Below are 17,680 nucleotides of genomic sequence, written 5' to 3'. Positions count from 1 at the left end.
TGGGTGACCCCTGGTTCCTGTGGTGTGCAACGCGGTAAATAACGCTTTCCTCTTCACTTTCTTCACCCCAGTCATGACTTTGCAGCCCTCTGTCTGTTCCCCACTTCGATGTCTCTTTTCCAAGTTGAACAGTGTCAGGGTTCTCAATCTTACCTCCTGCAGAAGTTGTTCTGCGCCCCCTCCCCGATGTTTTAGTTGCCCTTCTCTGTAGCTTTTCCAATTCCAGCATATCTTTCGAGGTCAGGGGACCAGAGCTATGCACAGTGTTCAAGAACTGGGTGAGCTATGGTTTTATATAGTGACATTATAATATTTTAATCTTACTGTCTATCCCTTTCCTAATGATTCCCAATTCCATTCAATTTCCGATTGTTACTGCACATTGAGTGGATGTTTTCAGGGAATTATCCAATGACTCCATGATCTTTCTTGGTTGGAAACATCTAGTTTAGACCCCATCGTTTTGTAAGTACATTTGCTATTATGGTTTTCAATGTGCATTACTGTGCATTTATCAGTTCTGATTTAATATCCCATTTGGTTGCCCAGTCACCACATTTTGTGAGATCCCTTTGTAACTCTTTATAGTCTATTTTGGATTATCTTAAGTAATGTATCAGCTGCAGACTTTGCCACCTCTCTGTTTACTCCTTTTTCCGATAATGTATGAACATGCTGACCATCACTGGTCTCAGTACAGTTCCCCAGGAGACACCACTATTTATCTTCTTCCATTCTAAAAACTGACTGTTAATTCCTACTCTTTGGTTCCTGTGTTTTAACCAGTTGGGCTATGTCTACGCTTGTGCTATACTTCAAAGGGGGCATGGTAATCAAAGTGGTGGGAGATTACTAATGAAGTGCTGCAGTGCATATGCAGCACTTCATTAGGCAAATTCTCCCCTGCGGCAACTTCAAAGTGTCAAAATTTTGCAGAGTAAAGGCACTTAAAGTGCCCACAGCTACACGCATGCCGGTATTTCAAAGTTTGACACTTTGAAGTTGCCACGGGGGAGAATTAGCCTGATGAAGTGCTGAATATGCATCACAGCACTTCATTAGTAATCTCCCATCGCCCTGATTGCCAGGCCCCCTTCGAAGAAGGAGGCAAGTGTAGACATAGCCTTGCTGATCCATGAGAGAGCCTTCCCTCTTAGCCCATGACAGTTCACTTTGCTTAAGAGCCTTTGGTGAAAGACCTTGTTGAAAGCTTTCTAAAAGTCCAAGTACACTGGATCCACTGGATCCCCCTAGCCCACAGGCTGCTTGGTAATAGATTTGTGAGGCGTGATTTCCCTTTCCCAACACATGTTCATCTGCATCTGATCTTCCTGTTCTTGGCTGTAGTTTCAACTAAGGTACCTAGTACTGAAGTCAGACTTACCAGCCTGTAATTACTAGGACTGCCTCTGGAACCTTGTTTAAAAACTGGCATCTCAATAGTACTCTGACAGTCATCTGGCACAGAGACTGAGTTAACCCCAGATAGGTTAAATATTAGCCTTTCTAGTTGTGTGATTTCATGTTAAAATTCTTTTGGAATCCTTTCTCTTCCAGTCCTGGTGACTTATTACTGTTCCATTTATTAGCTTATCCCAAAACCTCCTCTACTGATGTCTCTGTCTGGGACAAAACAAAAAAGCAGTCCTGTGGCACCTTAAAGACTAATGATAATTTATTAGATTTCATGGGAAAGATCCACTTCTTCAGGTCTGGAAAATCCTGATGAATGAAAATGAAGGGTAATCCTCATTCATCAGGATTTTCCAGACTTAAATTAGTGGGTTTGTCCCCCAAAAGCTCATCACCTAATAAATTATCTTGCTAGTCTTTAACGTGCTACAGGCCAACCTTTCTGTTCTGTGAAGATACAGACTAAGGCCACGTCTACATGTGCACGCTACTTTGAAGTAGCGGTGCCAACTTCGAAATAGCGCCTGTCACGGCTACACGTGTTGGGCGCTATTTCGAAGTTGAAATCGACGTTAGGCAGCGAGACGTCGAAGTCGCTAACCCCGTGAGGGGATGGGAATAGTGCCCTACTTCGAAGTTGAACGTTGAAGTAGGGCACGTGTAGATGATCCGCGTCCCGCGACATCAAAATAGCAGGGTCCGCCATGGCGGCCATCAGCTGAGGGGTTGAGAGACGCTCTCTCTCCAGCCCCTGCGGGGCTCTATGGTCATCGTGTGCAGCAGCCCTTAGCCCAGGGCTTCTGGCTGCTGCTGCTGCAGCTGGGGATCCATGCTGCATGCACAGGGTCTGCAACCAGTTGTCGGCTCTGTGGATCTTGTGTTGTTTAGTGCAACTGTGTCTGGGAGGGGCCCTTTAAGGGAGCGGCTTGCTGTTGAGTCCGCCCTGTGACCCTGTCTGCAGCAGTTCCTGGCACACTCATTTCGATGTGTGCTACTTTGGTGTGTAGACGTTCCCTCGCAGCGCCTATTTCGATATGGTGCTGCCCAGTGTCGAAGTTGAACGTCGACGTTGCCAGCCCTGGAGGACGTGTAGACGTTATTCTGTCGCTACATCGAAATAAGCTATTTCGATGTAGTGTGCACGTGTAGACGTAGCCTCACACAGCTACCTCTCTAAGACTGTCTGGGACAGTTCTGCAGATGGGTTACCTAAAAAGAATGATTTAGATGTGGGCATCTCCTTCATGTGCTGTGGTGTGAAGACCAAAGCAAGCTACTCATCCTTGTCTTCCCTGAGTGCTCCTTTAGACCATGATTGTCCAGTGACCCCACTCCTTGTTTGGCAGACTTCCTGCTTCTGATGTACTTAGAATGTTTTTGCTGTTAGTCGTTGTGTCTTTTGCTAGCTGGTTTTCAAATTCATTTTTGGCCTGCATGATTACACTGTTACACTTGACTAGCCAAAGTATATTCTCCTTTGTTTTCCTTACTAAGATCTGACATGCAGTATTTAAAGGGGAACTTTTTGCCTCTAACTGCTTTTTTCCTCTGTTGCTCACCCCGTGACATAGTTCTGGTCCTCTTACTATGTTTGCTTGTTTGTTTGTTTGTTTTAATTTGGGTTGTGCATTTACTTTGAGCCTCTTTTGCAGTGTTTTTAGATGGCTTCAAGCAGCTTGCAGGCCTTTCACTCTCGTAACTCTACCTTTTCATTCTGTGTAGCTAGCTTCCTCTCTTTTGGGTAGCTTGCCTTTCTGAATTAAATGCTGCTGTGGTGGATTCCTTTGGGTTTTGTCCCTGACAGGGGTGTTGTATTTGATTACATTATGGCTATCATTACTACTAAGTAGCTCTTGGACCAGATCGTGAGCACCGCTTTGGACTAAATCAAGAATTGCCTGTCCTCTGGGGAGTTCTGGGATAAGCTGTTCCAAGAAGCAGCCGTTTTAAGTGTCAATTCAGCATCCCCAGGCAGCATGGGGATAGCTGAAATCCCCCTTTAGTTCTAATAGCCTCTAATAGTCCACAATCAGTGGGTGATTGTGAAATCAGCAGATTTCACAATCACCAGCCTGATGAGGTGATCGGTATATATTCCTGTGGCTATACTCTTACTATTCAAGTATGGTAACAGAGAGAAAGCCATGTTAATCTGAATTCTATCAAAACAAAAAAGCAGTCATGTAGCACTTTAAAGACTTACAAAATAATTTGTAATAATAATTTTATTCAAGTATGGAATTTCTATCCAAAGACCAGTGCTTTTTTGTGCTGGTACTTGCCAGTACTTAGTACCGACACTTCGACAGCCCCAGCCATAGGCTGGGCTGAGCTGGGCTGGGCTGGGGGTGGAGCGTGAAATGAGCACTGGCTCTCTTCTTTTTTATGACAAAGCCCCGCCGAAGAGATCCCGTGCAATGCATAGACACAGAGTGCCCATTAGACACCCTCCTGGGGACTGGTGCTTTCTTTCACATTGTGGCCAGTGTCCAGGCAGCCACACTGAGGTTACTCAATTACAGCAAAGGGGCAAGAATGGGGCAGCCCATCCCCCAGCTGGCTGATGTTCCAATGCTTTCATGTAACAAGCCTGCCCCAAAGAGCTTTGACCATCCATGCTCACTGGTGGCACAGGCGCCACAACTTCAGGCCCCAATAGTGATCAAACCTTCCACGTCCGCCCACCCAGCCAAGCCAAAAGCCATGAGGGCCACTGACAGTCTCATCACTCCTATAAAACTGTTTGTCAGTCCCAAAGTGTTGGGCACCTTCTCTCCAGAGCTAATAAATATTCCAAGTCTTACCCAAAGAAACGCTAAGAGACAATTCTTATACTAACCAAACTGGCTGAAGCTCTAGGTGCCTCTGAAATGCCAGGCCCTGGGGCAACAGCTCCATTTCCCTCACCCGCAGCGGGCCGGGCTAACGATACCTGTGCAAACACATACAACCACAAACCTCATCTCCCAGTGCCTCCCCACAGGTTGAATGTGGCTCATGTCTCCTGCAGGGGGCTTAACCCTTCCTGGCCGTGTGTCACACAGCTAGTGCGACCTCTGCCTCAGGAGTCACCAGGCTGAGTCGATTTCATTGTCCCACCTGGTGCCTCTTGTATCAATGGCCTCATTTAAGGCCCGTCACTCATTCACCTCTCTTATGCTTTCGACGTCCAGCGTTTGTATCCAAGCACATCCGAAAGGTGTCGCTTTAGTTACCTGCGTCCAGGTGAGGCAATAGATGGCAGGCGGTGTAGGATCAGGCTGCGCTGTGCTGGCCTGGTACCAGCAGGGGGTGTGAGGAGCAGGCGCTGGGCAGAGATCTCGGGGTACATCCCTGTGGCTGTGCAAGGGCTGGGATCGAGGCTGCGGTTCTGGGAAGGCGCAGCCGAGTGTGCCTCGGGTCGCTGCAGTACTAGCCCATTGCAGACTCCTAGAACAGGATGGGGCATGCAGGCTGCTCCTGGGCTGCAGCGCCTGGAACCTGAGCTGCACACATGTACAGCCAGGGGCTTGACTCCATGCCAGGCAAGCCAGTGCTCAGAGCGCTTAGGAAATAACAAAGCCAGGACTGCCTCACCCCAGGAGACACCACTGCCCTGCTCCCACCACTGGAAGTGGGGAGGCACACATCCAAGCCACAGCCCCTCCCGAGATAAGCTAAGGAGACCCATGGCCAAAGGCTGCCTGCAGGGGGCTGCCAGGAGCCCTCCTGTCTGGCTCACTCCTCCGTGACCCCTAGGACCAAGCATGCAACTAGAGTTGGTCCATCAGGGTCACTTTGAGGGAACAGTGCTGGCTGGGCTGGGGATGAGTCCCCCCTCCCCCAGGATATACCCAGGCTGCCTGTGCAAGGAAGTCAGTTGGGTGGGGGGCACAGCCAGTCCAGACTGGAGCCAGGGCAGGACTTCACCAGATCAGCAGATGGATCTGCCCGGCTGCTGGAGCTGCCGGCGTCCATCTGATGGGCACTGTGTGACCTACATTGCCAGTCCCTGGGCTCTGCCCATGGGCTCTCCTGCCCGGCTGCCGGAGCTGCCGGCGTGTGTCTGATGGGTGCTCTGTGCTGTTTATGCCAGCAGACGTGGATGAGTGTGACGGGAACCATCGCTGCCAGCACGGCTGTCAGAATGTGCTGGGAGGCTACCGCTGCGGCTGTCCACAGGGCTATGTGCAGCATTACCAGTGGAACCAGTGTGTGGGTGAGTGGGGACTGGGGGCCTCCTGTGGGGGCAGGGTACCAGCAAGGGGAGGCAGGCTGCTCCCAGCTGAGCTGCTGACTCCTTGCTCCCCCTCTGGCAGGTCAGCGATTTTCCTGTGTTTGTCACTCGCCTGAGGACCTTGGGTGTGCTGTGGGCCCTACACTGGGCACTAGGCAGAGCAGAGACAAGGGCACTGTGCTTGGCAGTCAGGTGCTGGGCCCCAGTCTGCCAGCACAGCCGCCTAGAGCCCCGTGCTGAAGTGCGTCTCTGCTGCACGCCAGCCTCCTGCTGCTCCTGTCACAGCTGTGGGCTGAGGGTCTGGCTGCTGCTTGCTCCTGACCACAGATCAGCTTGGGGGCCAGGCCCTGGTCGGGGAGGCCTGAAGAGCTAGTGCCTGGAGCCCAGCTGGCTGTGCTTGGCCGTGGCAAAGCCAGGGCGTCTGACACTCCCTGGAAAGGGACAAGCAGCGCGACCCCAGAGTAGGGTCCCCCACCCAGACCCGCCCCCATCGGCAGGAGCCTGAGCACTTTGCTGTGGCCTGTCGCAGATGAAAACGAGTGCTCCAGCCCCTCAGCCTGTGGCTCTGCCTCCTGCTACAACACACTGGGCAGCTTCAAGTGCGTCTGCCCATCCGGCTTCGACTTCGACCAGGCCTTTGGCGGGTGCCAGGACGTGGATGAGTGCTCAGCTGGCGGGATCCCCTGCAGCTACGGCTGCTCCAACACGGACGGGGGCTACCTCTGTGCCTGCCCTGGCGGGTACTTCCGAGCTGGACAAGGGTGAGTGGCCACAGCTCCTCCAGTCCCTTGGGGGGCCCTGGGCTCACACCAGCTCTCTGCCAGGGCAGCCTCCCAGGAGCACATGTGCAGTCCACGGACCCCCTCCCTGGCCCACTCGCTCTCACACACATTTGGATACTTGCCTGGGTCCTCCCAGTGCTGCCTGGCTGCCGTCTGGGTCTGTGTCGCCATCTGAGAGCTCTGGCGGGGGGCACATGTCCCCAAACCTCTCCTTTCCGAAAGCCAGGGCACAGCGGATGCATGCTCTGGGCTGTGCACTGCACGTCCCGTCCCCCTGCCTGGGGTGTGTCTGGCCCCCCTGCATGGCCACGCCTCCCCCAGTGTTACTCCTGTCCCCAGGCACTGTATCTCTGGACTCGGCTTTGGCAAAGGCCCCTACCTGCCGGCGCCCCCAGAGGAGGATGAGGAGAACCTGCTCTCCCCTGAGGCCTGCTACGAGTGCAAGATAAACGGCTACCCCAAGCGGGGCCGGCAGCGCCGCAGCATCAACGGGACTGCGGTGCCCCAGGTAATGCCAGGCCACCGGACACTGCAGGCCAGCTGGGTGCCAGGCCTGCGTGCTCCTGGGAAAGAGCTGGACAGGTCCCCCGGCACAGCCATGGGTGGGCCTCTGCCCAGCGAGACCTGCCCCGCAGCAGCCCTCGCTGTCCGGAGACTCTTCGGGCCTGGTCGTGAGGGGGTGTCCCCAGACCCCATAGCAGGTGGGATTATTGGGGCCAGATCATTCCCGCCCCCATGTACGCCCCAGGGAGACACAGGCCTGAGCACCACAGCTTGGTGCTGTGCTGAGCCCCCCAAGGGCTGGCCCCTCCCCCAGTCAGACAGGGGTTCTGGGACTCAACCCTGAGCGCTCCAGTCACTGTCCGGCAGTGCCCCTCAGTGCTCTCACTGGCGAGCGGGGAGAAGCAGGGAGTACGGGCCTGGCTCAGTGGCCCTGGGGAGGCAGGCAGAGGAAAGTTTGGGCCAGGGGAGCTGCTGGCCTGGCTCTGCCACACCGGGACCCCTTTGCTGAGCTGCGTTGGGTGCCCTGGGCAGGCTCCCTTCTCACCCCAGGTCAGGCCACAAACCATTCCTTGTGCCAGCTAACTCAGGAACCTGGCCTTCTTCCACCCAGGAGCCCAGCGTGAGTCTGGCCAGCCTGGACATCGACGCCCCCCTGCCCATGCGCCTGAACCTCTCAGCCCTGGCCCACAAGCAGCACATCCTGGAGCTGCTGCCGGCCGTGGAGCCCCTGGAGAACCACGTGCGCTATGTGATCGCGCATGGGAACGAGGACGGCCACTTCCGCATCCACCAAGTGGAGGGACTCAGCTACCTGCACCTTGGCCGCAAGAAGGTCACGCCCGGCACCTACCTGCTGGAGATCGTGAGCCTGCCCCTGCACGGCAAGAAGGAACTGCAGAAACAGGAGGCCAAGAACGACCTCAACTACTTGGCCGGGGAGCTTGGCCAGGCACTCAGGGTGAGGCTTCAGCTCCAGCTTTACTAGCCACCGTGAGACCCAGCCAGCCACAGCACAGCTCCGAGCAGTGCCATCTACACCGGAAACAAACCCCTTTGCTCTCACCGCACCCCTGTGCCAGCACCTGGCCAGCCACGCTGTCTGACTGCTGGGAAATGGGCCCTGGACACCTAAGGGCCACACTGCTTCCCTTGTGTTATCCACCAACCAACCCCCCAAGAGCTTGGGAGCCCTCGGGCCACGGCTGGAAACCCTGCTGTCGGGCTGTGTCTGCCACTGCGCACTCGTCCCCTGTGGTGGGTGGCCCTGCCCTTCTCCATTCAACAGGGGACTACAGTTCTCCCATTGCAATCTCCCTGCCTTCCATGGCCAAGGGCCGCTCACCATCCCCAAGCCAGGAGCTGGGCAGTGGCTGAGGACAGGGCTCATATGTGACCTCTAGAGAAACTGCTGTATTGGTGCCATTTCCGACCATATCTGGTTTTCTCTTTGCTTCGGCCTTGTCCCAGTGGTGCTATGGAAAAGCCCCTCAGCCATCACTGTCTGCTCCCTGGCTCTCGCGCTCTTTTTTTATGCTGTGTTCTACCAGGTCCTTCATTTTGGCCCTTTACGTGGCAATCAAAGGGGCCATTTGGCCCCGGGGCGGGCGTGAGGGCCAGTTTGGACCATGCTGTGTAACCTCACTTTGCAAGCTGAGGGCTGCAGCACTCAAACCGTGTGCAGAGCCAACTGGTACTGCGGCAGCCTCTCCTCAGAGCCCAGTTGGAAGGGTTGTTCCTACAGCTCCTGCGGCTGCAGAGGTGGCCGCAGGTCCCTCGCTCACCAGCAGGCATTGACCAGTTTTGCAGGGAGGCAGCCAGGCCTATTGTTCCATTGGGGATGAACACGCTGAATCGCCAGGAGATGTCACGAGCAGAGCAGAGCACAGCAGAGCTCGCTGATAGGATGGGGGTGAGGGAGGTATTCGGCCCAATGGGAAAGATCCTGGGCTCATTGCTGAGAGCATTTGCAAGGCCCCCAGCACAGGATCAGTGCACGGCAGCGCTTTGGGGAGAGGAACGTGATGCAGGGACGTTTTGGCCCATATTGTCAAAACGGTCCCCGACTGTGGGTGCCAGTTTGGGGGCGGGTCTGGTTTGAGTGGCCCTCGGGGCCTTTGGCCAAACAGCCAGTCAGGGGCTACTGGCAAATGTGGGATTTGCACAGATTCCGCTCTGGTCACCTCAGTGTGGCATCCTCTGGGCAATGCAGACAACCTAAATGCACTAAAAACCACCTGCCTCCTTGCTGCCGCCAAAGGCCTGAGCAGACAGCCTGGTACTCACAGCCCTTCCTGCCAAGAGCGGGAGCGTCAGACAGCTGGTTCCTGCAAGGCCAATGCCAGCTTTACATGAAACGCCTTTTTGCCTTTTCTCCTCTGTCTTTTTTGTTTTGTTTTGTTTTTGTTCTACATCAACACTGTGCATCAACAGAAGGAAACAAAGGTGCTACATTCACTCATGGTAACATACAAGACTACCTGATAGATCCCAAGACAATGGTGCTTTCAGTTGGCAGAAGCTGGTGCTGGTATTGACTCATCAGGGTCACTGCACTGGACCCACCCTTTCCTATTTATGTGTAACCACCAATGTTACCACTGCTCGGTGTTGTGAGGAGTGCATATTCCTGTAGCTTTTTTTGGTATGGTGGGGAGGGCGGGGCGGGGCGCGGGGGGGGGGGGGTCATTTCTGATTTTTCCTGGGAAGCTGCCACCACATGGCGTGTGTTTATACTGTAATTTGGCAAATAGCAAACTTGAAAACTTTTGCATAATGCAGCTGCAAACAACACAAGCTGGATTTTGCAAGAGGCTCAGACCTCATGACGCGACAGGTGGCCTGTTTTCATTTGTTTGTTTGTTTGTTTTTACCAAAAGGTGCTTTTAAAAAATGAATGCTGATAATAACTTAGCAGAGGTGGGGTTTTGTGTGTGTGTGGAGCCAAATGAGAAAGCGAAAGGTTTTGTTCCTTCCAGTCTAGTGTGGTGATTGCCATTTCTTGCTGGTTGGTTTTCAACACACTGGGCACAGCCAGGGCAGTGCCATGCCCTGCAGAACGAGCCGCTCAGTGTGGGTCCCTTTTTGTATCAGAAGCAACAGCAACAATAAAATTATTTTGGGTTAACTGGTTCTGCCTCTCATTCCTAGCTGGTGGCAGGAACTCACGTCACATTGGGTGTGACACCTGCAAAAGTGGGCAGTCTGGCTGCAGGACGAAGCTGTGCCAGTGATACAGCCTGCTCCACAAGGGCCTGCCATGGGCTTGCAGGCAGCCCCTCCTGAGGTGCAGCAGGAGGGCTCCAGGGACAAAGGAGAGCAGAGCAGTCTCTTCTGGGAGCAGTACCCACCTCCGTGCAGAGAAGGCCCTACCAGTGGGTGGACATGGGAGCCTCAGGCAGAGCAGCCCCACTCCCAGAAGATTGTTCCTGTGCTCTGAGCTGTGGTGCATTGTTTGGGCTGTTAGCTGTTCCCATGACACAGGCTGACTAACCACCCCTGCTGTTAGGCTTATGAGAAGCAACACGGCACTGAGCTGTGTTTATTGAAAATACAGCATGAAACCCCGCAGATGGCGTCACTCTCGCACACGGGTCCTGCCGAGTGGGGTGGGAGGTCACCAGTCTGTCATGGCTCAAGTCAGTCTTGCAGCCAGTACGACTGAACGAGAGTGAGGAGCTGGGCTTCATGGGTCCTGCACCGATACTTGGAGCCCCTGCAGGTCCGACCCCACAGGTCCATGGCAAAGCAATGCAGCTTCATGCTTGTAAATGCCCACTTGAGTGGGTGGCTTTGCAATGTCACAGGGGAATCAGGACTCCCTAATCAGCATTTCCCACAGGCGCCCTTTCTGGTCAGGCTTCCCCTCCTGAGCTCGTTTGGCTTCTCACCTCTAGGAGGACCTGCCTGTCTCAGGGCTTGTCAGTTCTGCTTATTTGCTTGGCGTCAGGCACAATGCACCTTTTCTGACTGTCTCCAAGTACCTCCCATCAGCCAGCCCACCTGGACATTCACGAGGGCTTTTGCACTTACCCTCCTCCATCGCTCACCCCAGATGGTGTTATGGAGCCTGTCAGACAGGATTATGTTTCAGAAAGGGTTATACAGACGTAACAAAAGACCCTTATGCAACGTCATTTGCAATGCAGACAAGGGGCAAGACCCTATTGTAAGCATTGTACTTACTAACATCATACTGCCATGCTCGTACCCCACTCACATCCTACGTGTTGCCTACAAGGGGACTGGGTAATTCTGGCACCGGAGGCACAATGGGGCTGTTGCAAACAGCAGCATCCTCTGTGCTCCCAGCTCTTCTAACCCCAGGCACGCGGGTGGGGGACAGGGCAGCTGGCTGAGCTTGGTGACAGGGCTGCTGAACAGGGAATGCTGCATGCAGTGGGTCAGCAGTGCCATGCTCCAGACCCCACCCGTTCTGCCCCAGGCCCTGCCCCACCTCTGCTTCTCACCCCTGCCACACCCCCATTGCAGCCTTTCCCAAAGCACGGGCCTGGCCCCAAACCACCCAATGGACAGGACGGCTCTGCCACTGCTCTGCACTAGAGGTTCTCAAACCCTTTCAATGTGAACCTTTCCGCGTCCACCAACCAACCACCCACAGCAGCAAAATGCCATCGCTGAGCCTGCAATACCCTGAACGTGCCACTACTCAGCTTAGGCCTATGGAGCACAACAGCACAGCTATCAAAACAAAAAGCAGTCAAGTAGCACGTTAAAGACTAGCAAAATAATTTATTAGGTGAGCCTTCGTGGGACAGACCCACTTCTTCAGACCATAGCCAGACCAGAACAGGCTCAATATTAAAGGTACAGAGAACCAAAAACAGTAAGCAAGGAGGACAAATCAGAAAAAGATAATCAAGGTGAGCAAATCAGAGAGTGGAGGGGTGGAGCGGGGGGGGAATGTCAAGAATTAGATTGAGCCAAGTATGCAGACGAGCCCCTATAGTGACTCAGAAAGTTCCCATCACAATTTAAACCATGTGTTAATGTGCCGAATTTGAATATAAAAGCCAGCTCGGCTGTTTCCCTTTCCACAACGGTGCGATAATTCTTCTTCAGTAACACACGTACCTTTAGGTCATTGACAGAATGCCCCACTCCATTAAAATGTTGACTAACTGGTTTGTGGATCTGGAGTGTTTTGATGTCTCTTGTGCCCGTTGACCTTTTGTCTAAGGGAGTTAGAAGTCTGTCCAATATAGAAAGCATCTGGGCATTGTTGGCACATGAGTAATCGCAGAATCACGGGCACTTTCTCATGCTCCTCTACTAACATCATATATGCCATCATGTGCCAACAATGCCCAGATGCTTTGTATATTGGACAGCCTTCTAACTCCCTTAGACAAAGGGTCAACGGGCACAAAACAGACATCAAAACGCTCCAGATCCACAAACCAGTTAGTCAACATTTTAATGGAATGGGCCATTCTGTCAATGACCTAAAGGTACGTGTGTTACTGAAGAAGAATTATCGCACCGCTGTGGAAAGGGAAACAGCCGAGCTGGCTTTTATATTCAAATTCGGCACATTAACACATGGTTTAAATCGTGATGGGAACTTTCTGAGTCACTATAGGGGCTTGTCTGCATACTTGGCTCAATCTAATTCTTGACATTCCTCCCCGCTCCACCCCTCCACTCTCTGATTTGCTCACTTTAATTATCTTTTTCTGATTTGTCCTCCTTGCTTACTGTTTTTGGTTCTCTGTGCCTTAAATACTGAGCCTGTTCTGGTCTGGCTACGGTCTGAAGAAGTGGGTCTGTCCCACGGAAGCTCACCTGATAAACTATTTTGCTAGTCTTTAACGTGCTACTTGACTGCTTTTTGTTTTGATAGCATACAGACTAGCACAGCTTCCTCTCTGTTACTATTCAACAGCACAGCTAGCCGCTGTAATGTAATGGGGGCTGCAGGTCCGTGGAGAGCCCGGGTGGCTCCCCAGTGTGCGGGGCGGGGGGGGGCGGCCTGAGCCTGTGGCCCACCTGCAAGATGGTCATGGGCCATTAGTAGGCCACAGAGCCCACTTTGAGAACCACTACCTTGGGGGGGGGCTGAGCCGAGACCCCCACGTTGGGAGGAGAGAGCTAGAGAGACAGCGAGAGAGAGAGAGTGTGTGTGTGTGTGTGAGAGAGAGACAGGTGAGGGACAGCTCAGCAGCCCCCTCACCTCCACCCCAGCAAACAGGCCCCAACCTGGGCCATCACCCTTGCATCACCAGAGAAGAGCAGCCCCTGCTGCCACGCCTGGGGATAGGGCCCCCACCAATGCCCCTCTCAGGTGGGGCAGAGCCAAGTGCCATGATGACCTAGGATTCAGGACTGGCTTAGTCCAGCCCTGGTATTCAGTCAGCCCCCACCAGTTGCCCACTGCACTGCAGTATCCCTGGGCTGGGACCAGTCAAGCTGGGGATCCTTCCGCTCCAAATCCAGGCACTGTGCCAGGGACAAGGGCTTCCTCCACAGTAGCTGGCACTGGCTTTAACTCTGGGTCCTGAGGCATGTGGGGGGTTGGGAGGGGGGAGCCTCGTGGGGGGGGGCAGGACAAAAGCACAAAATCAGCCCTTACTGCCGCTTTGTGCTACCCAGTTTCCCTCCCTGGCACCCCTGCGAGATGCTGGGATTTCCCTCTGAGGGCTTCCAGCCTCTATTGCCCATTTCCGTAACCCAGGGGCTTTGACTAGTTTTAAAAGTGAGTGGGGTACAGCATGTTCCTGGCAGGGAGGGGTTGTCCTCTGAGGAAATCCTGGGTGAATGGGGGCATTGAGTGGATGTGGGGTGGGGGGGGGTATTGGAGGGGTTCATGTGCCCACATGTTGGGGGCAGGGGGATAAAGTGCCCAGATGTTCTAAGCCCAGAGCTCCCAAGAAAGGGGAGGGCCCCCCCTTGCGGGGAACCAGGTAGTCTCCTGGCCAGCACTGGAAGGGATGGGGGTGGTTGCTGGGAGCCTTGTGGGGGGGGCAGCTTCCCCCAGCTGGTCACCTGCAACCACTACAACCACCAACCCCTCCAGAGAGCCACTGTCCATTGCTGATGGCTCCCAGGCAGGAGCTGCCGTTCATGCCGCAGGTGGCTGTTTGACTGCAGTGGGGGATAGGAGGGGGACATTACTCAGCTGATACAGTCACCCCTCCCCTCACAAAGGCATTGCAGGGAGTCATGCTCCCATCTTCCAACAGCGACTGCTCCTTCAAACTCCTCCTGGCTGGAGACTCCGGAGCTGGGCGATCCTGCCTCCTGCACTTGCTGTAAGTATCAGTCAGTTTGCAAGGTGCCCCAGGACGTCTCATGGGTGTTGCAGATACAAATTCAGTGACACCTCTAAGACTTGTCAATATGGAGGACACTTGGAGTCTGGACTTCCACCCAGCTGGGCCACACATACTAATGGCTCCTTGACCACGTTTCCTGTGGGACTGTCCAGGGAGACTGTGTGAGAAGCCATAGTAGCACCAGTCAGTAGCACAGCTCCTATTTACCTGCACCCGCCCCCTTCCTCAGCCTGGAACTCTCTCTAAGGAATTACAGTTGGTTGGGAACAATCTGCTGTTTACAAAACTCCTTGTCCAGTCACCCTGATAGAGCCATTACCCTGTAGGTGCTCACAGACCGGTTGTTTCACCATTTGTTCCTGCACTGCTACAGTTCTGGGCGTGAGGCTAGCTAGTCTGTAAGTACCAAGATCTCTGTTCATCCTTTACAGCTAGGGACTGTCTTGTTAACAGGTGGGAAGTGATTATTTTAGGGGGGGATCTCTGAAGAGAACCGGTGCACAGCCCTGCTCTATTGAGGCCAGAAAAATAGAGGCAGGAACTTCTTCCCCCACTGGCTAAGAAGCGCAGGTGACTAAAACAGTGAGACCCTCACTGGTGAATGGGCTTTAGAAACACAATGGTTACAATTTGGCCTGACCATTTCATCCATGCACAGATGGGCCATTTTAGTCAAGCTTAGGATTCCTTGGTGCTCAAGCCTGTGAAACACCCATTTCTCCTTCATGCAGATGTCAACATCCTTCTCCTCCTACCTCACTACTCCCTGGAGCTAGCAGCACATGGGGATCCCAAGCTACAGAGAAGGGAAGCAACCCCAGGGTCCAACATAGCAGGGTGATGGCAGAGCCAGAAGGAGAAGCCACCAGTTCTGACGTCTCTTCTACCTGATATGGCACAATCGCTCAGGAAGGAACAGAGCCCAGGATACCAAAGGGTGGGGAAAACTTTTACTGAGCTTGGTTTCAGTCAGAAAATCCCATTCAGACAAAACCAGTTTCTTACTTCAAACCACAGCCAGGATGAAAATTTGCTGTGAAATTATCTTGTGGGCAAAGAAAACCATCTCCGCTTTGTCCCAGCGGGTGTCATTGTCTCCTGGCACACAAAGAGGAGACAATGGGATCGAGGGAATTCCATGAGTTGCTTCAATCTGCTCTGAACAATGTGAAAACAATGAAATGGAAATGACGCCAAATCTTCCAGCTCTTCTCTTACATCACAAGCTGAGGGGACGGAGTGTGAGGGGACACCTCCTATTCTGCACTGCTGCAAGTGCCGCTCTGCAATGGATGCCTCCCTCGCTGCCACCCCGCACCCCCTGAGGTAGGCAGCAGGGGGTTGTGATCCCCACTTGAGAGAGGGAGAAATGTCAGCTGAGAAAGGAGCAGTGACTGTTGCTAGGTCACACAGCCAGGCCATGGTGCTATTGGGAAAAGTGGCCAGGAGCCCTGACCTTCACACCAGCCATCCCAGCTGGAATTTCGTACGTTCAATGGGCAGAGGACAGTCCCCCCAGATGAGCTCCAAACCATCTGTTGGTCACTGTGATGACTCATCAAGTGTTCTAAGAGATTGGAATGTCGGAGAAAATCATGGAACTCTAGAACTGGAAGAGACCTCAGGAGGTCATTGAGCCCAGTCCCTGCCTAAAGCAGGATCATCCTCAACTAAATCACCCTGCCAGAACTTTGTCAAGCCAGGACTTAAACACCTCTAGGGTGGGAGATGCCAGCACCTCTCTAAGTAACACTTTCCAGTGCTTCACCACCCTCCTGGGGAAATAGTTCTCTTTTAGCTCTGGTGAGGCTTTGGAGCAGGTTCTTAGCCTTTGGTTGCTGTGAAATTCCCAAGGGCTGTGGAATGTGCAGCACAGGGGCACGGTGATGGCTGTAGGTCAAGGGGTGCTGTGTTGATATAACAATCTGTGGAGGACTGGAAGCATTGCCTGGCTCCCTCTGCTCCATCACTCACTTTCCCTCTCCTGTTCCCCAGGATGACAACCACATGGACAGCTGCAGCAGCACTCTCGGGGTGGGACTTCAAGATCCAGAATATTGAGCTGGAAGGAAAGCCTAGCAAACCCCAGATTGTGAGTGTTGGGGGGGGGGCAGAGTCCAAGGCCTTTGGGGGTGCAAGGACTGCTGGGTTCCATTCCTAGCTCTGGGAGAGCAGTGGTGTCGGTGGGTGTGATGGGGTTCAGGGGTCCCCCTGCACTGCACCCCGTCCGCTGGCAGGAGTGACTCTCACTCAGCAGGTACAACAGAAGGTTTATTAGGCAACAGAAGCCCAGTTTCTCACAGAAGCAACAGCACAGCAGCCAGAGACAGTCCTTCCAACCCGTCCTGGGGAGAAGACCCCGAGGGGTGCCCCTCTGGGGTGTAGCTTTCCCCCTTCTCAGGCTGGCTGCCTTCCAGCTCTCCCTTCCCCAGCCTCTAACTGCCGCCCCCGATTCAAAACCCAGCTCAGCTCCTCCCTGCTCTTTGTTCAGGCAGAGGTGTTACCTGCCAGTTGTAGCCCCAGGGTCATCCTTAGCCACTGGGAGCTGCTGCTTGCCTCAGACATCCAGCCTGACCCACACATGCACCCCCCCCACTCCATCACAGTGGGTCAGAGCAGAAAGGGACTGGCAGTGGGAAGGAATTACATCTGTCAAGGAAAGTTAGAGACAACACAAAAAGGGTTCTTCAGATACATGGGGCCAAAGGGGAAGATTGAGGTGGCCTAGGCCTGCTGCTCACTGGAGAAGGTAAGCTGGGACTGGAAGATGAGAGGATGACAGAGCTGCTCTATGTTTCAGTCTTCTCCCAAAAAATAATGTGTGACCAGGCAACTGGTGAAATGACCCCATCAGTGAAGAATACGTCCGAGATCTCCTGCCAAATCTGAATGAATTCACATCAGTGGGGCCAGATGCTGTTCACCCAAGGGGCTGAAAGAATTAGCTGAACTTTCACAACCGCTGGTAATAAGATTTACAAACTCCTGGATGGCAGGAGAAGTCCCAGAAGACCAAAGAAAGTGTTAATGTCACCCCCCTCTTTAAAAGGGAGGAGCCGGGGAACTACTGATCCCTCAGCCTGGGAAATGATAATGTTCAGTCTGCAGGTACCTGGAAGGCAATCACTATTAGCTAGCCTAGACTTAGCAAGAACAAACCCTGCCAAGCCAGCCTGATTTCCTTTTGTAACAGTATAACCAGTCATGTTGAGAGGCCTAGAGCTCTTCTGCAGCCAGACAAAAGAGCGGCAGCCAATAACTGTGAAGCTACAAGTCACATATTCCTGTCCCGTCTACATTTCAGTACAATAGTATCACAGCAGGCTGTTAAGAAGAAGACCACATCCTAGTGCCACTCACTGGTAAAGAGATCTCAAGATGGGCAAAGAAAACTTAGTTAACAGTATTTCGTCTGGCAGGCAATGACTTATCAACAGCTGAGGTTGTGGAATCACCATTCTATGATGCCTTAG

General features: G+C 53.3%; 1 protein-coding gene across 1 annotated transcript in view; it reads left to right on the top strand.

Moving 5' to 3' along the window:
* FBN3 (fibrillin 3) overlaps nucleotides 1-9,557 on the top strand; it is a 170,276-nt gene extending 160,719 nt beyond the window's left edge. Inside the window, exons 60-63 of the mRNA XM_074977926.1 lie at nucleotides 5,492-5,611; nucleotides 6,159-6,390; nucleotides 6,751-6,919; nucleotides 7,526-9,557. Coding sequence (XP_074834027.1) covers nucleotides 5,492-5,611; nucleotides 6,159-6,390; nucleotides 6,751-6,919; nucleotides 7,526-7,900 — 896 coding nt within the window. The 3' untranslated portion in view covers nucleotides 7,901-9,557. The remainder of the gene's footprint in view (nucleotides 1-5,491; nucleotides 5,612-6,158; nucleotides 6,391-6,750; nucleotides 6,920-7,525) is intronic.
* Nucleotides 9,558-17,680: the final 8,123 nt, after the last annotated feature.

This window comes from Carettochelys insculpta, chromosome 27 (assembly GCF_033958435.1).
Source record: "Carettochelys insculpta isolate YL-2023 chromosome 27, ASM3395843v1, whole genome shotgun sequence".
Lineage (NCBI taxonomy): Eukaryota > Metazoa > Chordata > Testudines > Carettochelyidae > Carettochelys > Carettochelys insculpta.
Note: the sequence above shows the minus strand (reverse complement) of the source record. Positions and strands in the feature narration are given on the sequence as shown.